The sequence below is a fragment of the Festucalex cinctus genome, chromosome 13 (assembly GCF_051991245.1).
Source record: "Festucalex cinctus isolate MCC-2025b chromosome 13, RoL_Fcin_1.0, whole genome shotgun sequence".
NCBI lineage: Eukaryota > Metazoa > Chordata > Actinopteri > Syngnathiformes > Syngnathidae > Festucalex > Festucalex cinctus.
In genome coordinates, this window is record NC_135423.1 from 268,457 (window position 1) to 294,366 (window position 25,910).

At 43.9% G+C, this 25,910-nt stretch overlaps 2 protein-coding genes across 4 annotated transcripts in view; one reads left to right on the forward strand and one right to left on the reverse strand.

Moving 5' to 3' along the window:
- The window catches only part of polr1g (RNA polymerase I subunit G), a 29,319-nt gene extending 18,973 nt beyond the window's left edge, over positions 1 to 10,346 (forward strand). The window contains exon 6 of the mRNA XM_077541943.1: positions 10,189 to 10,346. The gene's annotated coding sequence lies outside the window, so the exon portion shown is untranslated. The remainder of the gene's footprint in view (positions 1 to 10,188) is intronic.
- nova2 (NOVA alternative splicing regulator 2) overlaps positions 97 to 25,910 on the reverse strand; it is a 38,168-nt gene continuing 12,354 nt past the window's right edge. For all 3 annotated transcript variants that reach the window (XM_077541930.1, XM_077541928.1, XM_077541929.1), the window contains 3 exons: positions 22,818 to 22,961; positions 6,105 to 6,271; positions 97 to 2,241 (listed from right to left, as the gene is read on the reverse strand). In XM_077541930.1, coding sequence (XP_077398056.1) covers positions 1,219 to 2,241; positions 6,105 to 6,271; positions 22,818 to 22,961 — 1,334 coding nt within the window. In that variant the 3' untranslated portion in view covers positions 97 to 1,218. The remainder of the gene's footprint in view (positions 2,242 to 6,104; positions 6,272 to 22,817; positions 22,962 to 25,910) is intronic.

Genomic DNA, 25,910 nt, shown 5'->3' on the forward strand with positions numbered 1-25,910 from the left:
GTCTTTTGCCACCCGAAAGTACGTGTGACGTCATTGGGCAAGCAAATGTCCTATTGATGAAGGGAAAATATACCCCCCCCCCCCCCCCCCCCCCCCCTCCCTCCCGGCGCTCTCACCGGACGTCCCGTCCTTTCCCAAGGACCTTCGTCTATTGACGACCGGCTCTCCGTACGCCTTTCAATGCAGAATATTCACATATATATATATATATATATATATATGTATGTATAATCATTGATATTTGATATTCGTTAGTGTTCCCTGCCATACAAAAAAGTCGTCCAGTTGCGTCCCCTCGCTTCACAGTGCATTAAACAACAATTCAGTGTACTCTGACTGTAAAAAAGCCAACAAAACAACAAAAACAGCACAACGGAACACACAAAAAGAGCACGCCAGAAACCTCTGCCAACCTCGCCGCCTCTTTTCAGTAGTTAGTCCCAAGTGCTTGTAGCCAGCAGGGACTCCATTTTATGGTTTAGCGAGCGCCAGGGAGGATAAGCCGGGTCAAAATAAGAGGTTGGGTTGTTACGCTAACGAGGAGACCTCTAACATAGGTGGCCCCTCCCCCCTGGCTTAAATAAGACATATATTACACTATGAGGCGTTAGCATTCATCTGCAGTCCAAAAACATTAAATTAAAACATTTACATTCAACTCCTCTGGATAAGAATAAATAGTGATGATGTCATCACGCCGCGCAGCACAGTATCGCTCGCTGCGTGAGGTCATCAACGTGGGACGGGAGATTTGGGGCGGAGGGAGGGGGGGGGTCAGGTATTTGGGGTTAGTGCGGTGCGTTTGTTCTGTCAGACGCACACCTTTGCAGTCACAACCCTCACAAGGGGGGCAAAAGAGGGGAAGAAAGTGGCAAATTGAACCAAGACAAACCCTGCAGGATTGGCGGGGGCGCCTCCCCTCCCTTCCCCTACTTCCTGCCATTCAGCGTGTCCACAGTACACAAACAAAACAAACATCTTAATTTACGCAACAAAAAGGAATTAAAAAGTCCATAAAGACGTTACGTAATAAAACGTATTTACATTTTACATGTTTTTTTTTCGTCATCTCAGCACTTTTTTCAGTGGGTGGGTGGGTGGGGGGGTCTGGGGTTACTGAGAAGACTACGCAGATGGGGTGGGGAAAAAAGCAAGCAAAAACCCAACGCTCTCCTCTCCTCTTCCCTCTTGCGATTCCTGGTGGGCGCGGCGGAGGGGTTAGCCCACCTTCTGGGGGTTGGTGGCGCGCACCCCCTGCTCGTAGGTGATCCTCTGGCTGATCAGGTACTGCGCCGCCTGGGTGGCCGCCTGCGATCCCGTGATGGTCACCTTCCGGTTCCGGGTTCCCGGGATGAACTCGCCCTTCTTGGAGATCTGGATGCGAGCGCCGGTCAGCTCCTGGTACTCCACCAGCGTCTTGCCGCCCTTGCCCAGGATGGCGCCCACCAGGTTCTCGGGCACGGCGATCTCCACCACCTCCTTGGCGCCCTCCGCCAGTTTCTCGGTCGCCAGCAGCGAGGACGCCACCAGGGGCGAGGCGGCGCTCAGGTAACCGTTGGTGGCGCCGGTGGCGGCGGCCAGCGACCCCAAGGAGAAGCCGCCGAGCCCCGCCGCCTGGTGGGCGGCGCTGGTGGAGGCGTCGCCGGTGTAGGACGCCAGCAAGTTGGCGGCGGCGGCGGCGGCGGGATTGGAGTTGGCGGCCACGGCGGCGAGGACCCCCGAGGCGGCGGCCGGGTTGAGCCCCAGTCCCAGAGAGTTGGTGTTGTAGCCGTAGCTGGCCAGCGTGTTGAGGGCGGACGTGATGGTGAGCAGGTCGTTGCCCGACAGGCTGGACATGGTCGTGGGGAAGGCGCCCACGCCCGCCAGCCCCGCCTGGCCCAGGAGCGAGGAGGCGGTCGCCGCCGCCGCCGCCGCCGCCGCCGGCATGACCTCGGCCGAGTTGGCGTACGGCGAGCCGGTGGGGTTGGAGTTGGCCACGGGCCCGGTGATGTTGGAGTAGGAGATGTTGAGGCAGGACGAGCTCTGCGGGTCCTCTTGGATCTTCTGCACGATGATCTCCACCGCCTTGCGGTTTTGCTCGGGCTCGCCGCTGATGGTGACCACGCGCTCCTGCAGGTTGATGCCTTCGGGCTTCTGCGACAGCTGCACCCACGCTCCCGACTGCTCCATCACCGCTTTGACGGTGGCGCCGCCCTTGCCGATGATCAGGCCCGCCGTGCTGTTGGGCACGATCAACTTGGCCTGCCGAACAGGACCACAAGCAAACATGACACGCTTGACATATGACAGGCTTTTTCTTTTTTTTTACGATCAGGGATTAGAAATGAGAAATTCTATATAATGCAAAGTTGCCATCATTTATTTATTTTTTGGAAAACATCACTACTCTTTTCTGTCTTTTTCAACTAAGCAAGTTTGTCTGACAGCCTCGAAGGCGCCTGCCACACGTGAAGTGACGTTTGAATGCAACGAGCAAGCGTGTGCGACATCGCCGAGAGTGCGCGGAGGAGATGTGGAGGACGATGCGGCGTCGCCATGGCAACAAGGTGGAAAACAAAACACTGATGATAGAGAGCAGAGGACACTGCTGAGTTGAGGGAGGGGCTTGTAAAAAGCTGCTTCAGAGCAAAAAAAAAAAAAAAAGATTCAGGGGGTCAGTGTTGCCATGGAAACAGCTCCAGTACCATATTGAGACTAGTGGCTGGTGAAAGGCAGCCGGCGTACACACACACACAAACACGCACACACATCACATTGCTTTGAGTGGAAGTGCAGTCCAGTTAATTTGAAAGGAAAATAAAATACAAGTATATAGATGACTTGAGTTTTTCAACATTCATATTTTTCTTCAAATATTTGTTCAAAAATATTTTCATTGATTTTCTTAAACAATTTTTTCATATCACATTTCTTTCTTAGTTTTTTTTTCTTTGAATTATTTTTCGGCAGAAAGTACATGTAGGCCATTATTTTTTCTTTACAATTATTATTAGTAATTCTCTGTTTAAAAATAAACAGGCAAACATTACCGTGTTTTTTTCTTTTCTTACAACTGCACATATTTTCATTTCATTTATTATACAGGTATGTGAATTTTTATAAATAAAAATATTTTTAGATACATTTTGGTTCTTCCATTTTCCCAATTTTTGAACCTGAAAAGTGTGCACATTCTTGTAATCAAGCGAGTGTGGGAGTGTCGACCTTTGCATCAACAACTTCAGCTTTGAATTGAATCAAAAGATGCCGTGCAAATGAAAAGACTTTTGGCCTTGTTGGAGGTGGAGGAGGGAGAAGAGAGGGGGCGGGGTTATCATGAGGAGAAAGGAGGCCATGGCCTTAAACTAGTGACATCTAGTGGACACAAGTGGAACATAACTTGTTTTTGACGCAACTGTGTCACATTAAGCTAAAAATGATTACTTGCATGAAAAATGTATATAAATTAAAAAAACTGTTAATTAAAATTGAAATGAATGAAAGTTTTTTTTCTGGAGTGTGGAGGACAAAGAAGCAAATGATTAAAGCAAAAAAATAATTTGAAAAAAGGCACCGAGGGAGGCTCGTGGAAAAGATTGTATCCATCCGCCTTTTTCTCCCACGCGGAAGAATAAACAGAAGTCGTGCCTGATCCCTCAGTAAGGATCAAATCCACCATCTTTGATTTGGTGCTGGTGTTCTGCGCTAATGAGCTGAGTCCTTTTTTACATCCAACTCAAAAGTTCAACCAGTGGTGGGCGCTGGATTTGCCAGCTGGGAGGATTAACGCAACCGTATCCACCTCTGAATACCATCAGCATCATCATGATGCATTTATACAGTTCTTCCATACTATACAAAACGTGCGTCTATGCCACATACATTATATATATATTCATATTTATTTGATAACATAACTTCAACATAAGTGGTAAAAAAAAATTCATCACACTCGTCTCATCTCGTTTTTATATTTGTCGTCAAGAAAAGCACACGTCTGCATCTAACGTGAGTCTGACATTTTGTGGACTTCCTGCCAGGAGAAGCAATAACAGGAAGTAGGAAACAGGTGTCCAAGGCTGAGGTCAAAGGTTATACTAACAGGAAATAGACACAGGAAGTGACCAGAGTGCAGTCTACACTTGGCTTGTGTATGTGTGTGCGTTTTAAGACTTCACAGCCAAAAATAGCCAACGTGGAAATCAGAAGCGTCAGACGCTAGTAGCTTGCCGCTAAACAACTCGCATGTTTTGGTCTACAAGTACTTCAAGGGAACAGATTATGGAAAATGGACTTTTGATGCCACTATTCAAATAGTTGTCTGCCTTTGTCCACCCTTCAAATGTGAAATGAAACAACCAAGTCGATCTATTGTTATCTGACGCGTCGAGAAAATAAATACTCATTTACATAATCCCGCCCACACACGTTTCTCACTTAAGGACTTGTAATGGAGGATGAAGCCTATTTATTCAAAATGTGGAACATAAAGTACACCTTTTTAACATGATTACACTTTCTCTACTTTGACAAGCTAATACTGTAGCTCTGCTAGTTAGCTACACGAGTCAGCAATTTGGAGCTTTTTATAGAGGGAGAAGCCTCTTGTCATTCTTGGTAATATTTGGCCCCAACGTGTGCATAATCAAATAGACATTCCTTGTCACTCGAGGTGATACGTATTTAGGCAAAACGTGTATTATAAACGACTCAACTTTAATGTTGCAAGACTTTTTTTGTTGTTGTTTACATTAGCGAGCTAATAGCTCCTCTTGTAAGCTATCGTGTGGCTTGGCACAAAAAGCAGAAGCTTATTGTCACTGGGGACTAATTGTCCATAAAGTCTCAAATGAGCGAGACTATTTTAATGTTGTTGGAAGACAGTTCGAGAGCTAATAGCTAGGCTAGTTTGTACCATTTCGCTTGTAATGGCAGGTGAAGTTCTTGTCAGTCTTGGTGCTATTTACTTACAGATCAACTGCACCATGTTAACACTAGTGTAGAACTTTTTTTTTCTCTTTCGCTGCAATATTTAGCCTGCAATGGAGGGAGAAGCCTCCTGTCACTCTAGAGACAAAAAAAAAACACTCTTGCACGCACGCACGCACGAATAATAGCGTGTGTTGAGTCTCTATCAAGTGGCGGCTCAAGTTGCTTCTCGTTCACGTCGATGCGGCGAGACGAAAGCAAAGGCGGACACTTTTTTTCCTGATGATTGACAGGCGGCGGCCGCTCTAGTTAGCCGCCAGCGTGACCAGCAGTTGGTGTTAAGTGACGTGATTTGCGAGCTGCACAAATTCCTTCACCTTGACTGCAGGGGAACAAATTGTTGACATGCGTATAAATGTAATCCAGGTGGTGTACATGTGTTTAATTGTTAGCATGTAGTTTCTCTGACGAGTTATGTTCAAACCATCGACAAACTCATTAGCTGTTAGCATGTAGTTGTGTATTTACGTTTGGTGACGTGTCTGCATGGATTCACGACACTAATTGACAAAGTGTCATTGCTAGCAGGGAAAACGCATTCCAATTATCCAATTTATGGTGAAATGAGCAAGTGGTGGCTTGGGTGTGAACATCCCCGGTGGGAGTCTCAGCGTATCCATTAACATCACAAAATGTAGCCGGATTTGTTCGAATCCAGTTAGCATCATTAGCCTCCAACCGCTAAACTGGCCTTTTAATTCTACACATGGCGTTTTTGCGAGTGTGCCTTTGGCAGACCTGACCTGTCAATAGACATTATTAGCGCCAAACTCGACTCGTCGATAAGCAGCAATCATCAAGAGAGAGAGCTAATGGTCAAGTTAGCGATCAATGAGAGTAATTGCTAACTTGAGCAGGGGCCATTTTTGTGCGTGCGTCTTGTTTTTCTGCCTCATCCTCAATCTCCTCCCTTTACAATCACTTCCTGCTTTTCCCGCCAGATTTTAGGTTTCACCCGACACACTATTTGTGGGGACAAACGGATTAGACAACACTGAAGTGGTACAGATGCAAGAGACGTAGAGCATGACAACACATTTGACTCGATCGTACACGAAGGAACAGAATCATCTCGAATAAAGCACAACGCAGTTGACTAGACAGCAGGACAATGAGATGGTCGGCCTGGCACAAACCTGTTTGATGCGGTCAGGGTTGACGGTGGTCTGCGGCTGTAAGATGCTGACGGGTTCCGACTTCTGGCTGCTTTGCGGCATCTCTCGCACTTTCTCGGCGATGAAGTCGTGGACGCCATTGAGCGCCTCCACCGTGCCCTGAACCAGACACACCCGCTCCGTGGTGCCTGCGCACACAAACGCAACAAAGACACCTTCACTGGTTTTCATGCAAAATTGGTTTGAGGCTCTAAAAAAAAAAAAATCAAAGTAGGGGCCGGTGATTCAAAAATATGAAGAATAATTAACAAAAAAAAAAAATAGGCCCCCAAAACCAGACTTAGCAACATCAATGCCCAAAAAGACACATGACGGCTGCCATTTTGGTTTGAAGCAGTTATTTTAAGCACATTTTCCAGGGTTCTTTTCAAAGACCAACTTGTCCTGTGAACGACTTGTTAGTGTGACGAAAAGGTGGTGAAGCTCATTTGTGTTGAGGATGGACGGACGGACGGACGGACGGACGGATGGACGGATGCTTCGACGGACGGAAAAAGGCCAGGCTAAAAATGAAAGCTGGAGCCGCCGCATTATTTTGGTTTCCGTCTACCTGCCGGCTTGTCGCTTCACACGACGTCAACAAACATGCGTCACCGTTTCACACGTTTCACTGACATGGCGGCCGCTGTATGTGCGTGCGTGCGTGCGTGCGTGTGTGAGGAAACTGGGCCTGGCCTCTACCCGCCAGCTGGTGCCCTCTGGGTAATCTGCTCTCGTCCAATCAGGAGCAAGGATTAGCAGGCCATTGTCTTGGCACGAGTATGCGCGGACCCTGTCGGGGGATTTGGACGCCAGCAGGCTTCAGCACAGCACAGCCGCCTGCCGCATCTTCATGCCGAAACCGAACAGCCACTAAACAAATCAAGTCATTCACATCACTACATTCAATCAATACCGAATGATTCAATCAGGTTTCGTGGCTGGATTGGCCACTGGGGGGCGCTACCTACAGACTGACACGCGCTCAAAACGTAACGCGCTTAATACGGCAACGTTGCCTTGATTTACAAGTTCAATTCAGTCGCAGTTCACTTGTATGTTGAATTCATTTTTGGGGTGCGTTATCTTCTGCTGCGTGCTCCTTGCGAGTGTTCTCATTTTTGAGAGTCACGTCGTGCGCACGGTGACCATGCGGAACATTCATCATCATCATCATCATCATCAAGGCTGCTTTTTATGAAAAACGCTTGCTCATATGACTCAGTCCTTCCTCCTCCTCCTCTTCACCTCCCCGATGACCCGAAAGCTTCACCGCTGATTGTATGGAGCGCTAATGTAATATGCTAGCACGCTAATAATAGTGAAACGCGATGCTTGATTTCGTCGTCGTTCTTATTTCAAAAAAATGTCAAGCGAGTTCTGTTTCAGGGTACAAACTGTGAGCATCGTCAAACGTTTATTAATTGCTTAGGCAAATATTTCAAGTGGCACAAAAGAAAAAAAAAAGCAAAATGAAACAAAACGACTTCATCTCGGATTAGGTAAACATTCGCGTTTGCGATTTTTCGGCTTTTTGCTAACCATGTTTCTAATCACTAACAAAAACTGGTCAAGTGGCCCACGGCAGGCAAACAACTTACAAAAAACAAACCAAAAGAGGCGCAAGCATTCCCAGCAGAAGATCCATTCAAGAACAAATTGTTTTAAGCAGCGTTGATCATTCATTATTCCTATTTATGGTTTGCGAGCACAAATCTTCATCAAAATAACAAATGTCCACGCAAGTAAGCAACGATGGCGCTAAAGAGGCGTCCGTGCCTTTAATTAAGCTCATTAATGTCGTCTCCTCAAGTGGAGGATTAGCCGGCGTTAGTTGGTTACCTTTGATGGCATCTGATGGATTAGCCGGCTGTTAGCGACGCCCGCCTGCCGCTAAACTCCGCCTCCTCCTTTCCTCGTTGCTGCCGAAAGGCTTCCCAAGATTCAGCGTGCGCGTTTGTAAATGTGAACGTCACCTTGGCTTGACGTACGTGCGAGTACGAAAGTCAACATTTCGGTTGGATGTTTCGTGCTGCTCGTCTACTTTTGCATTCGTTACATTTGGATTTTCAAGAAAAACGGAAGATTTATGAGAATGAATTGATTTCTTCCTATTTCTTGAACTATGCAAACCCATTTTCAAAATAGTGCTTTTTTTAAAAGTAATCATTTTTCTAATATTTTTCTTTTTAAAAAAAAAAAGTTTTCTGGGGTTGAATCTATATTTCCCTGTACATTTTTCCCTGAAATAAGCAAATCTTAAAAAAAAAAGAAAAAAAAAAACTTAGTTTGTTGGATTTACAGTATGTTTTTCTAATAATTTTATTTTGAAAGTTATCTACCGGCTGGGATAGGCTCCAGCACCCCCGCGACCCTTGTGAGGAGTAAAAGGTTCAGAAAATGGATGGATGGATATGACTTGTTTCTAAAAAATTATAATAATAATAATAATAATAATCCTACAAAATAAACAACTAACATCACTTATTTTTTGAAAATATGTTCACGTGCAACTTTTCTTATATACAACTTCTAGAAATCTAGAAATTATTTATTTGTTCAAGATTATATAACATTTTGATTAAAACAGACTTCGAAAGATTTGTTGTAAAATAAGAGAATTTGATAGAAAATATACACATTGAGCCATTTTCAGCAGTTCATAATTTGTCAATAATTAATGTGGTAGCTTCATTATTTTTCATGTAGAATTTAAAAAGTCATTGTTTCTACTTGCTGTCGACTGATGATGACATCACCTGTGCTAACGACCAATCATGGCTCAGTTTGCTGACCAAACCCAGAAAACAGGAATTCATCAATTGTACATGAAAAATAATGAAGTTATCACATTCATTCTGGACAAAATATGAACTTTTCACTGCTGAAATTGTTCAAGGAGTCGTGTCCCTTTAAGCAAGTCATGACATCACATGATACATGAAACCTGATTGGCCGGAGGCCGTCTGCTGCTGTAACCTTGGCGACAATGCTCAAACTGTGTCAATGTACAAATTGCGCTCGCACACACGATTTTATGCAGCTGCTGGTGATGTCATAAGAGTGCGCGTGTGCGTGCGTGCGCGATCATGTGCTGATGTAATCATGAGCAGGAAGGAAAGTTGGACGTGTTCTCGCTCAAGATGAAAATGTGATGGTTGCCTTGGAACACACACACACACACACACACACACACTTGTGGGTGGAGCTCAGGGGTCCAAATGAGGGCCAATTAGGAAAAGGCCAAAGAAAAAGTGACGTCATTTTGGTGCGAAGACGAGAGGAAGTGAAATCGTTGTTGTGCACCTGACAGCTTCCACACGTGCAATCAAGCACCCCCACTTTAGCCCCGCCCCTTCGGCTTGAATGTAAAGAATAAAGGGCAACAAAAGCAAGTGGACGAAAAGGAGAGAATTCCTCCCCACTGATGTCACCTTTGCTTCATTTGCTGCAGCTGCTGCCTCGAAAAATAAATTCACTCTCAGATACGCCAGCGACAGTACGAGAGCCCGAAAGTAGCACAAGGACCTTGGAAAACAACAGTTAACACTTGAATGGTGCCTTCATAACAATAAAGCAGATATGATGACAATAAATCAGTGAGTTCGTTCATAGTTTGTCAAGAATATCGATATCTGATATGAAGCTTTCTATTCCAGGAACAACAAATGGAATGTCATCGCAACTTTTCCCAGATGTGATATTTGCACGATTGTTTCTTTTTTTTTCCCTGCAAAAATGTGACCGACAATATTATGTTGGCAGCAGATACAATTCTGATTCCGCCACTTTCTGCTGACGCTTCCTGTCAAAGTAATCCTAAAACAACGACATATTTTGTATTTCAAAAGTGGCAAAAGTCCACAAAAGGAGGACAGATTTTGAAATGTGAATATATTTGTTATGAAACTTCAACTTGTCTCAGTCGGATGTTGACTTGTAGCGTGAGACGGTTTCCTCACTCAAGCTCCTCCTTTTCCTCACTCAAGCTCCTCCTCCTCCTCCCCGTTTGGCATCACACTCTCACAATCTCCCATGATTCCCTTGTGCTCTTTTCTTTTGGAAGGAGGATGTCTGCTGTTGCCCCGAGCAAACAACTGGAAGCCCCTCCCACTTCTTCGACTCGCCGTCACTTTCATGAAGCAACACTTGATGACCATGTTTTTGAAATATTTTGAAAGTTATTTTGAGATGTACATTTTGTATATTTGAGGGGAAACTTTGTTAAAAAAAAAAAATCCAAAACACATGTCTCTTCTTTTTTGGAATTTACTGTATCTTGCATGCCTGAAACAAAGTGAAAAGTTTGCGCTTTTCCATGCGAGTGATTTGAACGCCGCTTCAAAGACACGTTTGCTCTTTTCTTTCCCGCTCGTCCACGTTTGCTTGTTGCCGACCTTTGGCCGTTTGTGTCATCGCGTAATCCGAGTGGCTGTCTGCAGCTCGTTGAGCGTTTTCTCCCTCGTTGGTGTCGAGTGTGGCGCAACTGTAATAATGGCCTGACACCTGTCGTTCCACATGCCGACATACGTCCGTCCGTCCGTCCGTCCGTCCGTCTTGCAGCGTCTACGCTCGGGATGTCAAGCTGGACGTTCTCTTCACGTCCCTCCAAGCTGATGTGGAACGCGTGCATGCGCGTCCGTCCGTCTATCTTTGGACAGACGGACGTTTGTGGTCACATGCGCTTTTGGTGCAGACTTGGATTTGCTCCGATTGCCGTCTGGAAGGTCCCGATCGGGGATTAAAACAGCTGACGCACGCACCAACCAGCAAAGAGGAATGTTCCATTATTGACTAACCAAAACGACTTTTTTCAAAGTTGCGTTATCACATGATCATGATTGTATTTGCATGATTTATTTTCTGTGTTTTGTGTTTGTCGTTTTTCTATTCAGTATTTAAAACATGTCCAAATTCATGAATGAGCGTCCATAATTGTAATGACGTGACGCAGCATGAAATGGTTTTCATGTTGGTGTGGGAAATATGTGCCCCGCCCACAAACAACAGGCCAACTGCCTAATGAACTTATTGAAGCACTTAATGACTCCAAACTAAATATAACAAGGATCAAATATCTGGCGCACACAAACAACATTTGAACAAGTTGACACCCGTTTGAACCCGGCCGGGCCCTCCGCTGGAGCCTCGCTCCCCTAAACCGCGACATCGCGCTTTTTTACCACGTGTTGCTTCTGACAGTTTGTTAGCATTTGGCTAACATGTCAACACCGTGTGACAGACGACAGTCAATCCTTTTTTTTCCCCCTTTCTTCATTTTTTCTGTTTTCTTTTTGATACAAATTTGGAATAAGGCTGGAACATAAAATGTGTAAACAGTGAAACACTGAATTTATGTGCATATATAAAAAAGTGAGAATTTTGTTTATTTAAAAAAAAAACATTTAGTACATTTGACAAAAAATAAAGAAATAAATATTTACAGGTAAGGAAATTCTATAATTTTATGTTAAAGGCAATTTTAATACACTTTCTAAACACTTTGTTACTCTCGTAATCAGATTTTGGACAATTTTCAATTTTGCGGAATTCTTTTTCTTTAATTTAACCATTTTTATTTGAATAAAAGTTGTACATTTTGAATATATTTTTAAGAAACATTTTTTTAACCACTTCTGTTTTGACTTTCTTTTTTTTCAAATGAAACCCCTTGAATTCAAAAAATATTTTTGAAGAATACTCACGTTTTTTATTTGAATCTATTTGACAAATAATGCTTATATTTAGATGAAATCAAACAATGACACAAACACAGGCAGGCTCAAGAAAAAGCAGCAAATGGCGAAAACGAGCCGTTTCTCGTGTCTTTGTCGCTCGCTCGGCTGCTTCGACGACGTCGCAACATTTCCTCAACACGCTTTTCATGTTTGCTCCTTGACGTCATCCTGGCCAACAATCTGCTCCACATTTGGCACACGCGAGCGAGCGCGAGCATCCAACGCATAACATCACATGACCTCTCACACGTGATCTCATGTGCACCACGATTGGTTTTTGGCAAATACACAACCGAATCATTCTGAAATGCTCTCGCACGCAAAATATTGAAACTCAGGTTACGGAAATGCTTTCACACGAAAACTGCTGCTCACACATACGACGCACACAAATGAAACATTAACGAGCAGCACAACTGAAAAGCTGTCACGCACTCAAATTATTACATGGCTGCTCTCACACATTACCGAAAAACTCAAAATGCTCTTACACACTTTATGCTACAAAAAATGTCACTCAAGTCAACTACTGAAACAACTCGCACATAACTGAAACACAATCACTACCAAAAAGCTCCCACACACACTCTACTAAAATGCTCTCACATTTGCAAATACTCTCACATTGAGTAACTGAAATGCTCTCACACATAACTGAAGCACACACTCACTACCAAACGGCTCTCCACACGCTCTACGGAAATTGCTCTCACACTCACTCATGAAACACTCTCACACATACAATAACTGCACTGCTCTCACACACTACTGAAACCCTCTCATGCTTGTTAAATGCACTACAGAATTGTGTTTTGCTCACGTCCTCGACTAAACACAAAGTTGAATATGAAGCAGGTGAGAGTTTTCCTGTCATTTGTGGGAGAGCTTCTCGGTTGTAAAAGAGATCATCGTAAATGACTGGACGTCCTGCTGGCTCTTGGCGTGTGCGTGCGTGCGCGCGCGTGCTCGCGACGTGTGCGGCAGCTGCGACATTGACACACACACACTCAATGTCACAACATGCTCGCTGCTTCTTCCCTTCCAAAAAAAAAAAAAAAAAAGAAGAAAAAAAATCAAGTTGGACACGACATTGTCAATTCCAAAGCAAGAAAAACAAACAAAGTCTTTTTGCCATATTGTTTCACTTTGAGCGAGCGGACGTCGCCAGCGCAACTTTTTGGGGGATGATGTCATCGCTGCAACTCCCAACATGGACGGACGGACGCTTGTTATGATATTTTTCACATGGACTGCATGCGGCCTCGCTTCACTTGTGACGAGTTTTCATTTTCCTTGTAAATGTGTAAAAAAGTGCATCGGGGGCTGCGGCTCTCCTTGCCCACATGTGAAGGCATTTCTGTACCTTCATTGCTCCCTTTTTATTTGCAGAGTTTGACATACGCCGATTTGTAACTGGAAAAACGTGTATTTTAATAATCACTTGACAACTAACCGGTTAGCAAATTCCAACAACGGTTTGTTTTCATAATCGTCATTTTTCCAGGCATTCAAATTGAACAAATTGTCAGACTTTTGCCTCTCTGATTTCTTCATGAAATCAAATCTGTGTTTACTCAAAACCGCATTTGTACACATCTGTTTTGATTTTGGAAAACAAACGAGCAAATGAGTTATTAAATCAACGTTGGAAAGCATATCATTGTTTTTAATGACTAAACAATAGCACATATGTGATTTATGTGTTTCGAAACAGGGAAAATCTGGTTCTGTAAAAGTTATTCAATGATTCCATAAATTGATGACATAATCGATGTATGGACGTCCATTATGCAGCGGTGAAGGCCAAAGCCGACATTTCAACATCATCCATCCATCCATTTTTATATTGTATTTTCAATATGGAATACATGCTGACTGTATGTTCTATATTGAAACGTGTCTGCTGATCCCAAAAAATACCCCCCGAATGAAGATTTCCAACATGGCGCCCGCCTCGGCGACATGAGCTCACCCTGAGAATGTGCGTGCGTGAGATCATCGCTATGAATGAAAAGCACATGGAAGACGATGACGATGATTTATGTCAAGACAAACAACAACACACACAAAATAACAGACGGAAAATACTTGAAGATGTCAGCAGAAAAAAATGACTCAAAGAGGTCAACGAATGCACGTGAAGAAAACAAACAGGAAAAGGAAGGAAGAGATGAAGAAACAAATGAAGAACGGAGGAAGGGAAAGAAAAACGTCAAATGAAAAATTGAGGAAAGGATGAAAAAAAGGACAAAAGGATGGAAAGAACGAGACAAGACGATCAAATGAGTGCAAGTCAGAACCAAAGAAAGAAAATAAGACTCGTGACACAAGTGTTAAATCCCCAATGTCCTTAAACACATCACAGACACGCACACACACAATTAAAGGGACAGTCGAGTGGTCGTGACAGCTGACGGCTTTGTGGGACCCCAGACTAAAAAGTGAGGGGGGGGGGGGATTAATAAGCATGCAATTTGGTGGCTGCTGGAAGGTTTGAGCGGCTTTCACTAGGGGAGGATTACAAATAATGGAAGGAGAAGTGGGAGGGGCAGCTGTGGAAGGAGCACTATTGTCGTCTGTGTGAGTGCTAAAGGGGGTCCCCCCCCCCCCCCCAACCCCCACCACAGACGAAAAAGCATCATCAATACACCTCTTTGTTTGCCACACTCACCTTCTACTTCTCCTTCCTCCACGCTGTAAAAAGAAACAGAAAGAAAACAAAAAAAAAAAGGACCCGCTGCCCCTTTAAGAGCGCACATCTGTGGCGGGCGAGCGAGCGCAAGAGAGAAAGTCCAAAGAAGAAGAAGAAACATTACAGCCCATTTGGACCTTTTAAATGGGACCCCTTTTGTGCCAGCCGGGGGAGGTTGCCATGGCGACCGGCGACGCCGCGTGTCATTGTTGTCGAGGGCCAATCAGGACGCGGCAAATACACTCTGATGTGTGTGTGCGTGCGTGTGTGTTGGGATCGTTTTCAACATGCTGTTTTCATTTCAGTTTTTGGATCGCAGCCTTTTTCTCACACACAAACACACCAAAAGTATTTGATTGTGTTGCATTCACTTCACAGGAGAAAAAACGACGTTTGCGTTGTTTTCATCATTGCAATTACATACAAAATTATGTCGTCACGTCGTTTTTTTTGTTTGTTTGTTTTTTGACTGCACTTTTAATTTGGAGGAGCTGATGTCTTGTTCAGCAGCTGCACGTCACGCGGGGGAGGGGCTGCGGAGGGGGAGGGGCTGCGGAAGGGGGAGGGGCTGCGGAAGGCGAGCGTCTGTGGACGCGGACCAAGACGTGAAGAAAGACGTCTTTTTCTTACACCTGCTCGGGGGCTCGCGTGGGGGGGGCAGTTGGGCGATTGCTGCACGCCGGTTGTCACTTTGATTCCCGTCACCACGGCGATGGGCGTCCCACAATCCTCCGCTTTGTCCAACTGAGGCCAATGCGAGCGAGCGAGCGAGCGTCGCTGCGGAAAATCAACGCACGTCTGCGATTTACAGGAAGCTGACGTGCGCGTGAGGAAGACGCGCACGTCAGCTTGGCCAGCAGTAACGTCCGGCGCGGTCATGAGAAGTGACACATGGCGGCGGCCATCACTTGAAACTCCGCTGACTCCACGTGGCTGCACTTTTTCGCAGAGGGAGGGGGTCAGGGGTCGTTGGGGGTCGTGGAGGGTTCACGATAGCGTTTGTCACCGGGATTGAGCACGTGTACAACACATGCTTAAGAATGATCTCGTTTGAGGTTTGGATATGATGTGACTCTGGAAATCAAAATGGCCGACTTCCTGTCTCTTTTCTGTCATGGCTTCTTGAGGCTTTTTTTTTTTTTTTTTTGGGGGGGGGGGTGAGTCCACTCATAATTGACTTATTGCAAATGTCATGTTGCCAAAAAAATAAATAAATATTGAATTCCCTGGAAATGAATTTTAAAGTGATTGCTCCCAACCAAAATGATGGAAAAACGCCAGACTTCCTGTTTCTGTTCCATCATGGCTTCTTCTTCTTGAGACTTTTTTTGTGGGGCGACTCGTGACAGAGCAGCCTCCCAAATTTCAAACTATCATGTTCTCATCTTTCTTATTTGCTGTTGTGAAGCAGAATTGGAGTCTGTTGTATTGGAAGAGACTTTCTCGGTTGCACCACAGCAGATGGGGATCGCGACCCCGCCTCCTCATGACCGGGGTCAAAGGCGCTATTGTCATACGGGCAGCCCCGCCCCCTCTATTGTCCACCACAGCTGGTGGCCATTGAAGCGCCCGCAAACCTCTGCACATTCAACTTTCCTCTTTTTTTTTGCCCTTGCTGCTTCCACTGGCCGTTGCTCCTCCTCCTCATCATCATCATCATCATCATCATCATCATCATCACATGCACAGCTGGACACGAATGACGAAAAACAAAACGTGTTCATCGGCGAGTGAGAGCAGCAAAAGATACAAAACCGATTTCAACATCCAATATTCACTTTATGTTGTTTTATTTATTATATATTTTGTTATTTAATCGTCTGATTAATTGTTTATCACAATTTCTCACTGCGAACAGACAGCAACTAGTTTACAAAATGAAAGTTAGCGTTGCACAGTTTAGTGACTTTTCTGACGTCTCTGCCTCCTATTTTTATTTTATTTATTTTTTATCCAAAAAGCGACAATCAACATTCATTTCCACTGAGAAACAGACAACGTGCAAAAAATGTGAATCGAACAGTGACAGTATCGTAACAAGCGCACTGCTGATTTTTTATTTTTTTTTCTTCTGAATATCGAGCAAAAATTTTGAAATGAACACGTTGCATATGGCGACTGTAAAGAGTTCAATAGGATTTGTTGTTGCGCATTCAGCACAAGAACATCTTTTCATTTGTTTTGGATCCTTCAAACATTTGCTGGATTTTGGACTGCTGACGACGACGACGACGTGTTAAGTCCTGATCCTCACGCACACGCACACAATGCAATATGTATTTATTTGATGATTGGGTTTGGAGACGTGTGGAGAGGCGGGCTGATGTTGCATCATTCACGATTGGATCAAAGTTTTGGGCAATGATATTTAGGACATTTTTGCGACCCCGATTCCAAAAAGAAGAAAACGAGAGACAGAAAGTGAATGCAGTAAGATTATTATATTACTGTTATGGCGTTATTAAAATCTGCCAGTTTTTTTTCTACTGATAAGTGAAACCTACTCAAAGGATTGGCAACGTTTTTTTTACATATGCTAATTTGACATATTGGCATATTACTCCATCAGGCAAAGATAGGATATTATTTATAAAGAATTTAGCAGAGATTTTTTTTTAATCTCTCTTGTAAAGTTAAATAAATACTATCCAGCAAATTATTGTGAAACACTGAAATGTTCTGCCTGTAATGAAAAAAAAAATCTTTATTGCTATAAGTATTGGCAAGAGACCAAAAAAATCTATTATTCTTTTAAATTATAGATATTTTTATTAATGAACCGGTCAAAAAAAAAAAAATCAGTTGAATCTGAATTTTATTCTCCCAAATATCTAAATCAGTATCGGCCTAAAAAAAAAAAAAATCCATATAAGTCGGACCCTAATTACATTAATTATATTGCAGCAAACGGACACTTAAAAGTGTCTTTTTTTTGTTGTTGTCGTTTATTTTTAATGTGCTAATGCGCTAAAGTTGTTTTTGTCGTTTTTTTTTTTTTTAGATTTTTGCATTATTTTGTCAATTTCTGAGGATGAAGACTTGATTTTGTTTGTAAACTTATATGTTTATGCGTCAATCATTTATAATTGTTTAAAATGAGCATTTTAAAGGAAAAAAAAGTCATCATATATATTTTTTTGTTCCTCTAAATTCTCAAACGGGCTAATTTGACCTGCAGCATAACAAAAGAGTAGACTTTTTTTTTTTTTATGTATTTATTTTTTTTAAGATGAATCCAAAAACCTTTCAAGCGACTTTTAAGGACCAATTTTCAACTTGTCTTTCAGAATGAAAGTATTTTTTTCACACTTTGTTTAGTGGTTGTGGTTTTTAACAATTTCAGTTTGCCTTGGCTCAAAATCAGCGGAGATGATTTCCATGATTTCCTTCTGGGGAAATATGCGGTTTGCATACACATTGAACGTTGACAGATTCCATTTGCGCGAAATCGTGAGCGATGCATCGTGCAAGCTGCGAGTCTTCAACACGATCACGCTGCAGCTCGTCAATCGTCGTCGTCAGCTCCAACTTGCGCGTGCGTTTACGTTTGGACTTTTATTTCCAACATGTGTTGCGCTTTTCATGTGTGGCGTCGAGGACGCCCGCCGACATTTGGACGCACGCGCAGGCCAAGTTGAGCAGCGCCAGACTCGCTTTTACAGCATTACATGACACACGTTGGGCTTTTTTTGACGTCTTCATTAAAATCTTTCTGACGTTGTGTCAAAACATGCAAAGGATGAGAAGTTTTGTGGGGGCGGTTCTGTCTGGCACAAATTCAGAGATTGGCTTTTGTTAGCGTGACGATTGGTTGCAATCTGAAGAAAAACGCAAGCTGGCACCCAAATGAAGATTTTCACCGGTTGTAGCAGCACTTCATCAGCAAGCCACCCAATCGAAGTTGCTTGCTTATGTGGAAGATGCAGCGAACTCGACAGCAAGCACAAAAGCACATTGGCAACTTTGAAGTGTGTCGCTAATCGCAAGCTACATCGACAAGCTTTCAACTATTTTCATCAAGCTTGAAAGTGGCTCTGAATTATGTCAGAAATGTGGCGATCAAAATGATTATTACCACATTTGCCACTTCCAGAGCAAAACAATCTCAATCACAAAAGTTCTTTTTCAATCAACATATCCACCGAAAAGAAGCGTTATTCATTTCCATCACAATTTAAAACAACATTCTGCTGACAAATCTACAAAGGATAATGAAGATCTCTAATCAGCCATTTTCACTGCTGAAGGCGGAACTTCATGATCAAAGCATCCAATCACGTGACGCCAACACAAAATGCAACTTCGACAACTTTGACGATCCTTTCAGTCGGTGTGCCACCGAACAGAAGCGAAATTTGCAGCTCTGCTTAGCTTTACGGGTGACACCCCAAAAAAATCCGTGTTTCAGTGGTGCATGAGACGTTCAGAAATGAAGAAGAACGTTTCATTCGTATTTGAGAGGCTTTTTGTAGTGTGTGTTCATGTTTCAGTAGTGTACATTTAATAATAAACTTTTTAGTCGGGAGTATGTCAGTCGTCTTTCTGACAGTTTCAGTCGTGTGTGCGCTGTGGGGGTGATGAGAAAGGTCGGATTGCACTGGAAGACGACACGACACGCACGCACGCACACACGCACACACGCACTTCTGCAGCAGTCTCGCCGTCCGTTTACGCTCGGGCCCCTCCGGGACCCTCAACACTTCCTCATTAAAAGGCCAAACGCAACGAGCACCGAGTGGCATCCGTCATCCTTCGGCGCTCGGCTCGTCAGTCCTGAAATTTGCGACGGCGACGTGACGGTTGCGGAAGAGGAAGAGGAGGAGGAGGAAGAGGAGGAGGAAGAGGAAGAGGAGGGGCGTCCGGTCGCGACCCCGTCGGGGAGGCAGATGCTGCGCGCCGATCGATTAGTCGGGCCTGTCAGGGCGGCGCTGACTGATGTGCCTCGTCAATAAGGAGGCGCGCACCTGTCGGACATGTGGAAAGCGTGCGTGCAAAATACGTCAAAGATTCAACATTAACCACCATCGACAGTCAAGTCAATTCAAAGCATTTGCAGATCGATTCGATACCGATGGAGAGAAACAACGATATGAGACTGAAAAGATGAAAATGATTGGAGAAAGCCGACCAATCAGCTTGCGAGGCACACGACAGGGCCAGGCCAACGGCGGCCATGTTTGCTTCGCTCCGTGATGTTTTTGCGGCGCCGTAAGAAGCTTACGGAGCTGAAAAGAGCGCGTGTGCGTGTCAGGTGTGTGCGTCACGATGTTGCCGTGTGTTTGTGTTGCAATCCTGGGCGGGATTAGCGGCAATGCTCGAAAATGGCGACTGCGGCGGGAGAGAACATTTGAGCTGGTCAAAAGAACAGAAAAATTCATCTTCAAACGTTGATCACATTTGGAGGCCTTCAAATTTCAACATTTGTCACAAGTGTTATTTTTGAAGTTGGGCGCCATCTTTAATTGCTATTGCAGTATTCGGCCACAGGTGGCGATGTATCAGAAACAGCTTCAAATTCAACTGTCAAAGAAGAGCCACAAATGACACGACGTTAGTTTTCGTTCACGTGCGCAAAAATATGAAGTAGGATTTGTTTAGCAGCATTTTGATAAACTAGATGAATATTGATTGATTGTTGATCGGGAGACAAGAATAGACGTGCATCTTAAAGCCCTTCTTCAATTTGCTGGTCGACAAAGAATTAAAAAAATAAATAAAAACAAAATTCTTTGAGGGAGAACCCGTCTTATGAGTTGAAGAAGGGACAAAAATAGAACAGAAGCCGATGCAGCAAATAGAGACGACATATGGACACACAGACAAATATAGAGAATCAGACAAACGGATTGATTGATTGATTGATTGATTGATGGAACAATCAGTGAGTTGTGAGGAAAAAGCGCAATGTCAGACTGTCCCTGAAGGCAACATCAGACATCATTGCCAAATGGACACATCCGACATGTATGGAAAGATGGATGTTTTCATGTTTTTCATGTTTTCATGTTTTCATGTTTTTCATAAAGACTCGAGTGATCATCCAAATGTTTTGATGACTTAACGACATCGAGTTCAGCTCTTAAATTAAGCTGCAGCCATAAAGTATGTGCGTGCGTGTGCGCGTGTGTGTATTGGCGGGCCGTCGATACGAATTCGTTTGCTGCTTTTAGTTGCAGTTTATGACTTTGCCTCTGCATGTGTGTGCGTACAAGCACGTGTGTGGCCAATATCGGAGGAAGACGCAAGCGGTCGATTGTAATTAAAAAGGAAACAGGTGGAAGAAATAAATATTTCAAGCGGAGAGACTTCGGCTTCATTTGCGCAAAGCGATGAAGCGGCAAACGTTGCAACAAAAGGGAGAAAAATGACAAAATATGTAAAAAAAAAGAAGAAAAGATTTGCTCCTCATGCGAGTCCTGGTTCCGTTCACACGTTTGTTGCGTTTCCCAATTGTGACTGCGGTTTGTCCTTTGAGACGTTGAGACGTTACATTTGGACCAGCATCAACTCACACTCATAAAACTGTCATAAAAACGTCATAATGTGCGTGCGTGCGCGCGCGCGTGAGGATGAATGGCGGCACATCTCATGCGCTCGCACTGACGCCTTCTAATTGGACAAAGTGCTGCTGCGACACTTTTCTCCTCAAAGACGTCACGTGATGGATGAGCACGGGAAGCGGAGAAGGAAGGAAGGAAGGAAGGAAAGAAAAGAGAAGGAGCTGCAGGACGCAAGGAAGAAGATGAGGCCGAAGAATCAAAATTGGGTCTGAGGGAAGGATGGAAGAAGGTCAGGAGGGAAAAGAGGGAAAGACAGTTCAAATGGTGGTAGAAAGAGAAGGAAGGAAGGAAGGAAGAATAAAAAGCAGAGAAGGATGCCAGTCTAAAAAAAAAAAGTGTCTTTATTGAAGGAAGGCAGGAAGGATGGGAGGGAACAAAAGAAGGCTAAAAAAGCAGGACTGACGGAAGGTAAGGACAGAAGCGTATAAACGTGTCTGAGGGAAGGAAGGAAGGAAGTAATGCAAAAATGGAAAGAAAAAAAACAGAAGAGCGAATATGAGAAGGCAGGAAAATGCGTTGCAAGCAGGTGTATAAAAGTAAGCGTTGCCGTGGTAACAACACATGCGCCTCTCCTCATTGGAAGACGAGCTTATTTTCATGCTTCAACGTCTCGTTCACATCGCAGAAAAAAAAAAAAAAAAGTGGGGAAAGGAGGGAGGAGGGGGGATGTGTGTGCGTGAACGCGAGTGGGGGAGGAAAGTGACTAATGTCTTCCGAGGATCGAGAGAGGACCGAAATGAGACGCTGCCGCCGGCCAGCACGTTGCAGTCAATGCGTCCATACATTGAAGATGGATTCCATACATGTCAGATTGCAGATGAATATATGCAAAATGGCTGCAACGCTTTTGAGGGCTTGAGCGAGTGAAGGGGAGGAAGGACGACAACGTGAAAGAAAGAAAGAAAGAAACGTTTGTACGCTCGTCCCGTCTCCACTGAAGTTGCTCTGCGTGCGTGCGCGCGCGGTCACTGCTGAAGGGGGCATCTGTATGCAAATGAGGCCGAGTCCTTCCTGGGTGACAAATCAAAAGGCCCACCTGCTGCGACCGCACGCGCACACGCATCTGCCGTCGCTGGCGAGACGAATCTTGCGCGCAACAACAACGGCGCCTTGTTTGCTGCGACCAATCCATCGGCAATAACAAACAAAATGGCTGCCTACGCAAATAGCGACGTGTGTTAGCATGATGCTACGTAAAAGAGTTGCACGTGTAAACACAAACGCAAAGTCGGCTCGCCTGCGATTTGTCGACAAACGGCAGTTGCGGCACACGCCGTTGCCACGGCAACACTGCAGTGGAATCGCATGCGGCAGGAATTTGAAGCAAGGCGCAGCGAGCTCGCATTTAGTCACAAACAAACCCTGCTGTCATTTATGATCCCACTAAACGCTCATTTGAAATCATCTGAAAATTCAATATCGTTCGTCCACAAGTTCCAGAAAACTCATTTGAGCATCCGTCCATCCATCAGTTCATTATGCGTCCGTCATCTCGCTATCCAACCATCTCCTGAACCGCTTGTTCCTCACAAGGTTCGCGGGGGTGCTGGAGCCTATCTCAGCCGGCAGTAGGCGGCGACACCCTCAACTGGTCGCAGGCTATTCAAGCGTCAATCCATAATTTCAAGATGCGGTCGCTATCGAGCGTCCACAATTGCGGTTTCCCGGCAAGCATTGAAGCCGCCGAGCAAAGGCGGTTTGTTACCGGGATAGAAGTCTTTGGACTTGGAGAGTTTGATGGTGGCTCCGGTCTCCTTCTGCAGCTGGACGATGGTCTGCCCGCCCTTGCCGATGATGGAGCCCGCCGCGTAGCTGGGGATCAAAACCTTCAGGAAGTACTCGCCTTCCTCTGTGGCGGGAAAACAGGAAACAGGAAGTTAGGAGGAGGGAAACTTTCCCTTCAAGCGCTAAGCTAATTGGACAGGAGTCTGTTTGTACCTTTGTCCTCATGCCAGACAGTTTCGTTCTTGTTTTTTTTTTCAACATTAGGGATTTTTAAACTCAAATAGTATGTATTGTTTTAAGCAGTTTATTTTACAAAATTGCATGCCTTCAGTGCAGTACCATCTTGTGCCACAACATGCTTGGCAGCACTGAGCTCTACTGGAAGAGATGCAGCGTCATTAAAACACACAAAGAAGCAGAAAAGGTGAATTGTTTTCGTAGGGCGGAGAGTTCAAGCCAATTGCGTATTGCGTGTTTTGAGTAACAGCCCCGCTATTTTGGTGATTCTGTTTGTATAGTTAATATAACGGCATTGTGGCTCGTGTTTATTTTGGGTGTAATTCCACTGCCAGCCTCTAGATGGTGGCAAACTATTGTGTGACATTGTAAATTTGAAAGAAGAGTGAAAACGGGTCACAGTGTTTCCTCGCTATAATGCGGTTCACTTTTCACAGTCTTGCTGTATTGCGGATTTCTTTTTTTTGTGCAATTCTTTTTTCAAGATTTTGACAGTAATGTACCTATTATATGAAATTGATGGTTTGGACATTGAGAATGTTTAAACTAGAGAGGAATGTGAGAAAAAGTAAATGCCTCAATGAGAAAAGTGTATAAAGTGTGTGATGAGGAGTTTTAAAACATTTATGGTGAAACATAAATCTAGTCACTTTGCGGATTTCATTTATTGCGGGTATTTTTTAGAACCTAACCCCAGCGGAAAACGAGGGAACACTGCATTTCAACGGGTAATTTCAAGCTCAGCCTTGTTTTTGCTGAAGAGTACTGAATGCAAAACACTTTTCAATCCTGCTTTTTATGCCTACGGAAAGTGACAGTTGTGGGCTCATTTTATAACGCCGATCTTTTTGGCATGATGTATTTTGTGAGACGATAAATGAAATGAAGTTTGTTTGGCGAAAACAGGATTTGTTTACCATAATGTATCCACATAAATGGGAACGGTACCAAAGTTTTTGTCTTGTCAGTCGTGCCAATTTTCACTCATTGCAGGTGAAAACGGATTTTCACCAATCACAAGAAACCGTGCAGCCTGTTTGTACCTTATTCCACATGCCTGACTCTTTTTTTTTTTTTTTTTTTGTTCATCCCAATTCCATTTGATGGAAATCGAATTGCAGCAAGCTCCCGTTTGTGTGGAGAAGTCAAACGATGACCGATGGCCACCACAAGTCATTATTTCCATAATGCGAGGATTCCCCGCCGGCGTTATTACTCGCGTTTCCCGCGAAGCCTTTGAAGGCGGCGGCCTCCGCGTCGGCCCTGATCTCATTTGGGCGTCGGGCCCGAAGAATCTGGTCCTCGTCAGAGCGTTGGCACGGCGACAAGGAGCCGAGGACGAGGAGTGAGCTTCTCATCGGAGAGCTGGACGGACGGACGGACGGACGGACGACGCGTAGCTCCACGGGATCGCGCGCGTTTTGCCGTGGGAGGGTCGTCCCCCCCCCCCAAAAAAAAAACAAAACAAACAAATATTTTGTGTGGTGCCTGCAATGCAGAACGTGAGCGTGTTTGTGTTCGGCGTTGGGACAATTACAGATTTACATAAAAAACGTCTGCGAGCTGGAACTTTTGGGGGAGAAAAATGAGACTTGGAGATGATCTCGGAACGGAAACAAAACACATAAATATTTAAATAAATACATCAATTGATAAATAAACGAAGACACATGTACTTCTCTCAGCTAGTTCTTGCTTCCTTTTGACCAAAAGGATGCAAAAGTCAAGACAATTTCAGACATCATCATAATATTCAAAGAAATGAAGTTTCTCCTTTATTTAATTGGGCCAAACAAACATTTACACACTTATTAAGAGTGCTGGAATATTTGCAGCATTGATTTTGCCTAAAATGAGTTGACTTCATTTTGGATGATTCTTTCCTTTCTTTATCTCAATGAACAAGAGTAAAGTTTCAAATAATAGTACAAATAATAACATTTTTAAAAATGCAAATAATGGCAATGAAACTGTTAGGCCAACAATTTGTCTCGTTGATTGAAATTCCATTTTGTCTTTGGCCTTTTGTTCCTTGAAATTTGTCCTATAGTTTTCCACCTCGTAAATATGAATCGGCAACATAATATTACGCAACGGGGAAGTTCACACAGCAGGTGTGAAAGGAAACCCTCGAGTGGAAAAACACTCAGCTACTAAGTCATGTTGAATTGTTATTTCATATTTTGGAAAAAGATGAAGAAGCGTATCCAGTGGTGACGAAAGAGTGTTGAGGTCAGCGAGCGAGCGAGCGAGCGTATCACGTCAGATTTGAGTCCGTGTGCCATCCTCATGTTTGATAATCCGGGACACGTAACCTCGGGGGGGAGCAGATTAAAATAGGATTATGATTTCAGGGCCACACTTCCACGCAAAGGCGGGGCCGCTCTGCTCTTCCCAGTGGAGATTAACAAAAATATTCATACAGGAAGGACGTCAATGTTCAATCGTTGGCAAATGTCACGAGCGATACCTCCAAAAACGCTGAGCCATATTGTTATTTTTATCATTATCTGTCAAACCAGAAATCCTGACCTGTTCCACTCCAAGCCTGTAGGTGGCGATAATGTTTTTACAAGGTCATTTGTGGCTGAGGAAGGAGGAATTTACAAATGACTTTTTTTTTTTTTTTTTAACTACCATTTGTTTATATTATTTCATATTGTTACAACAAGGTTGCGTAATTTGTGTACTATTCTTTTTATTTCGTCTTCATATTTATTTTGTTACTTTTGAATTTGACTTATATTATACCTTTTTTTTTGTATTTTTACAATCTTAGTATGTTTTTTTGTTTTACATTTTTAAAGAATTAAGTACAAAAACATTTATTTAATTC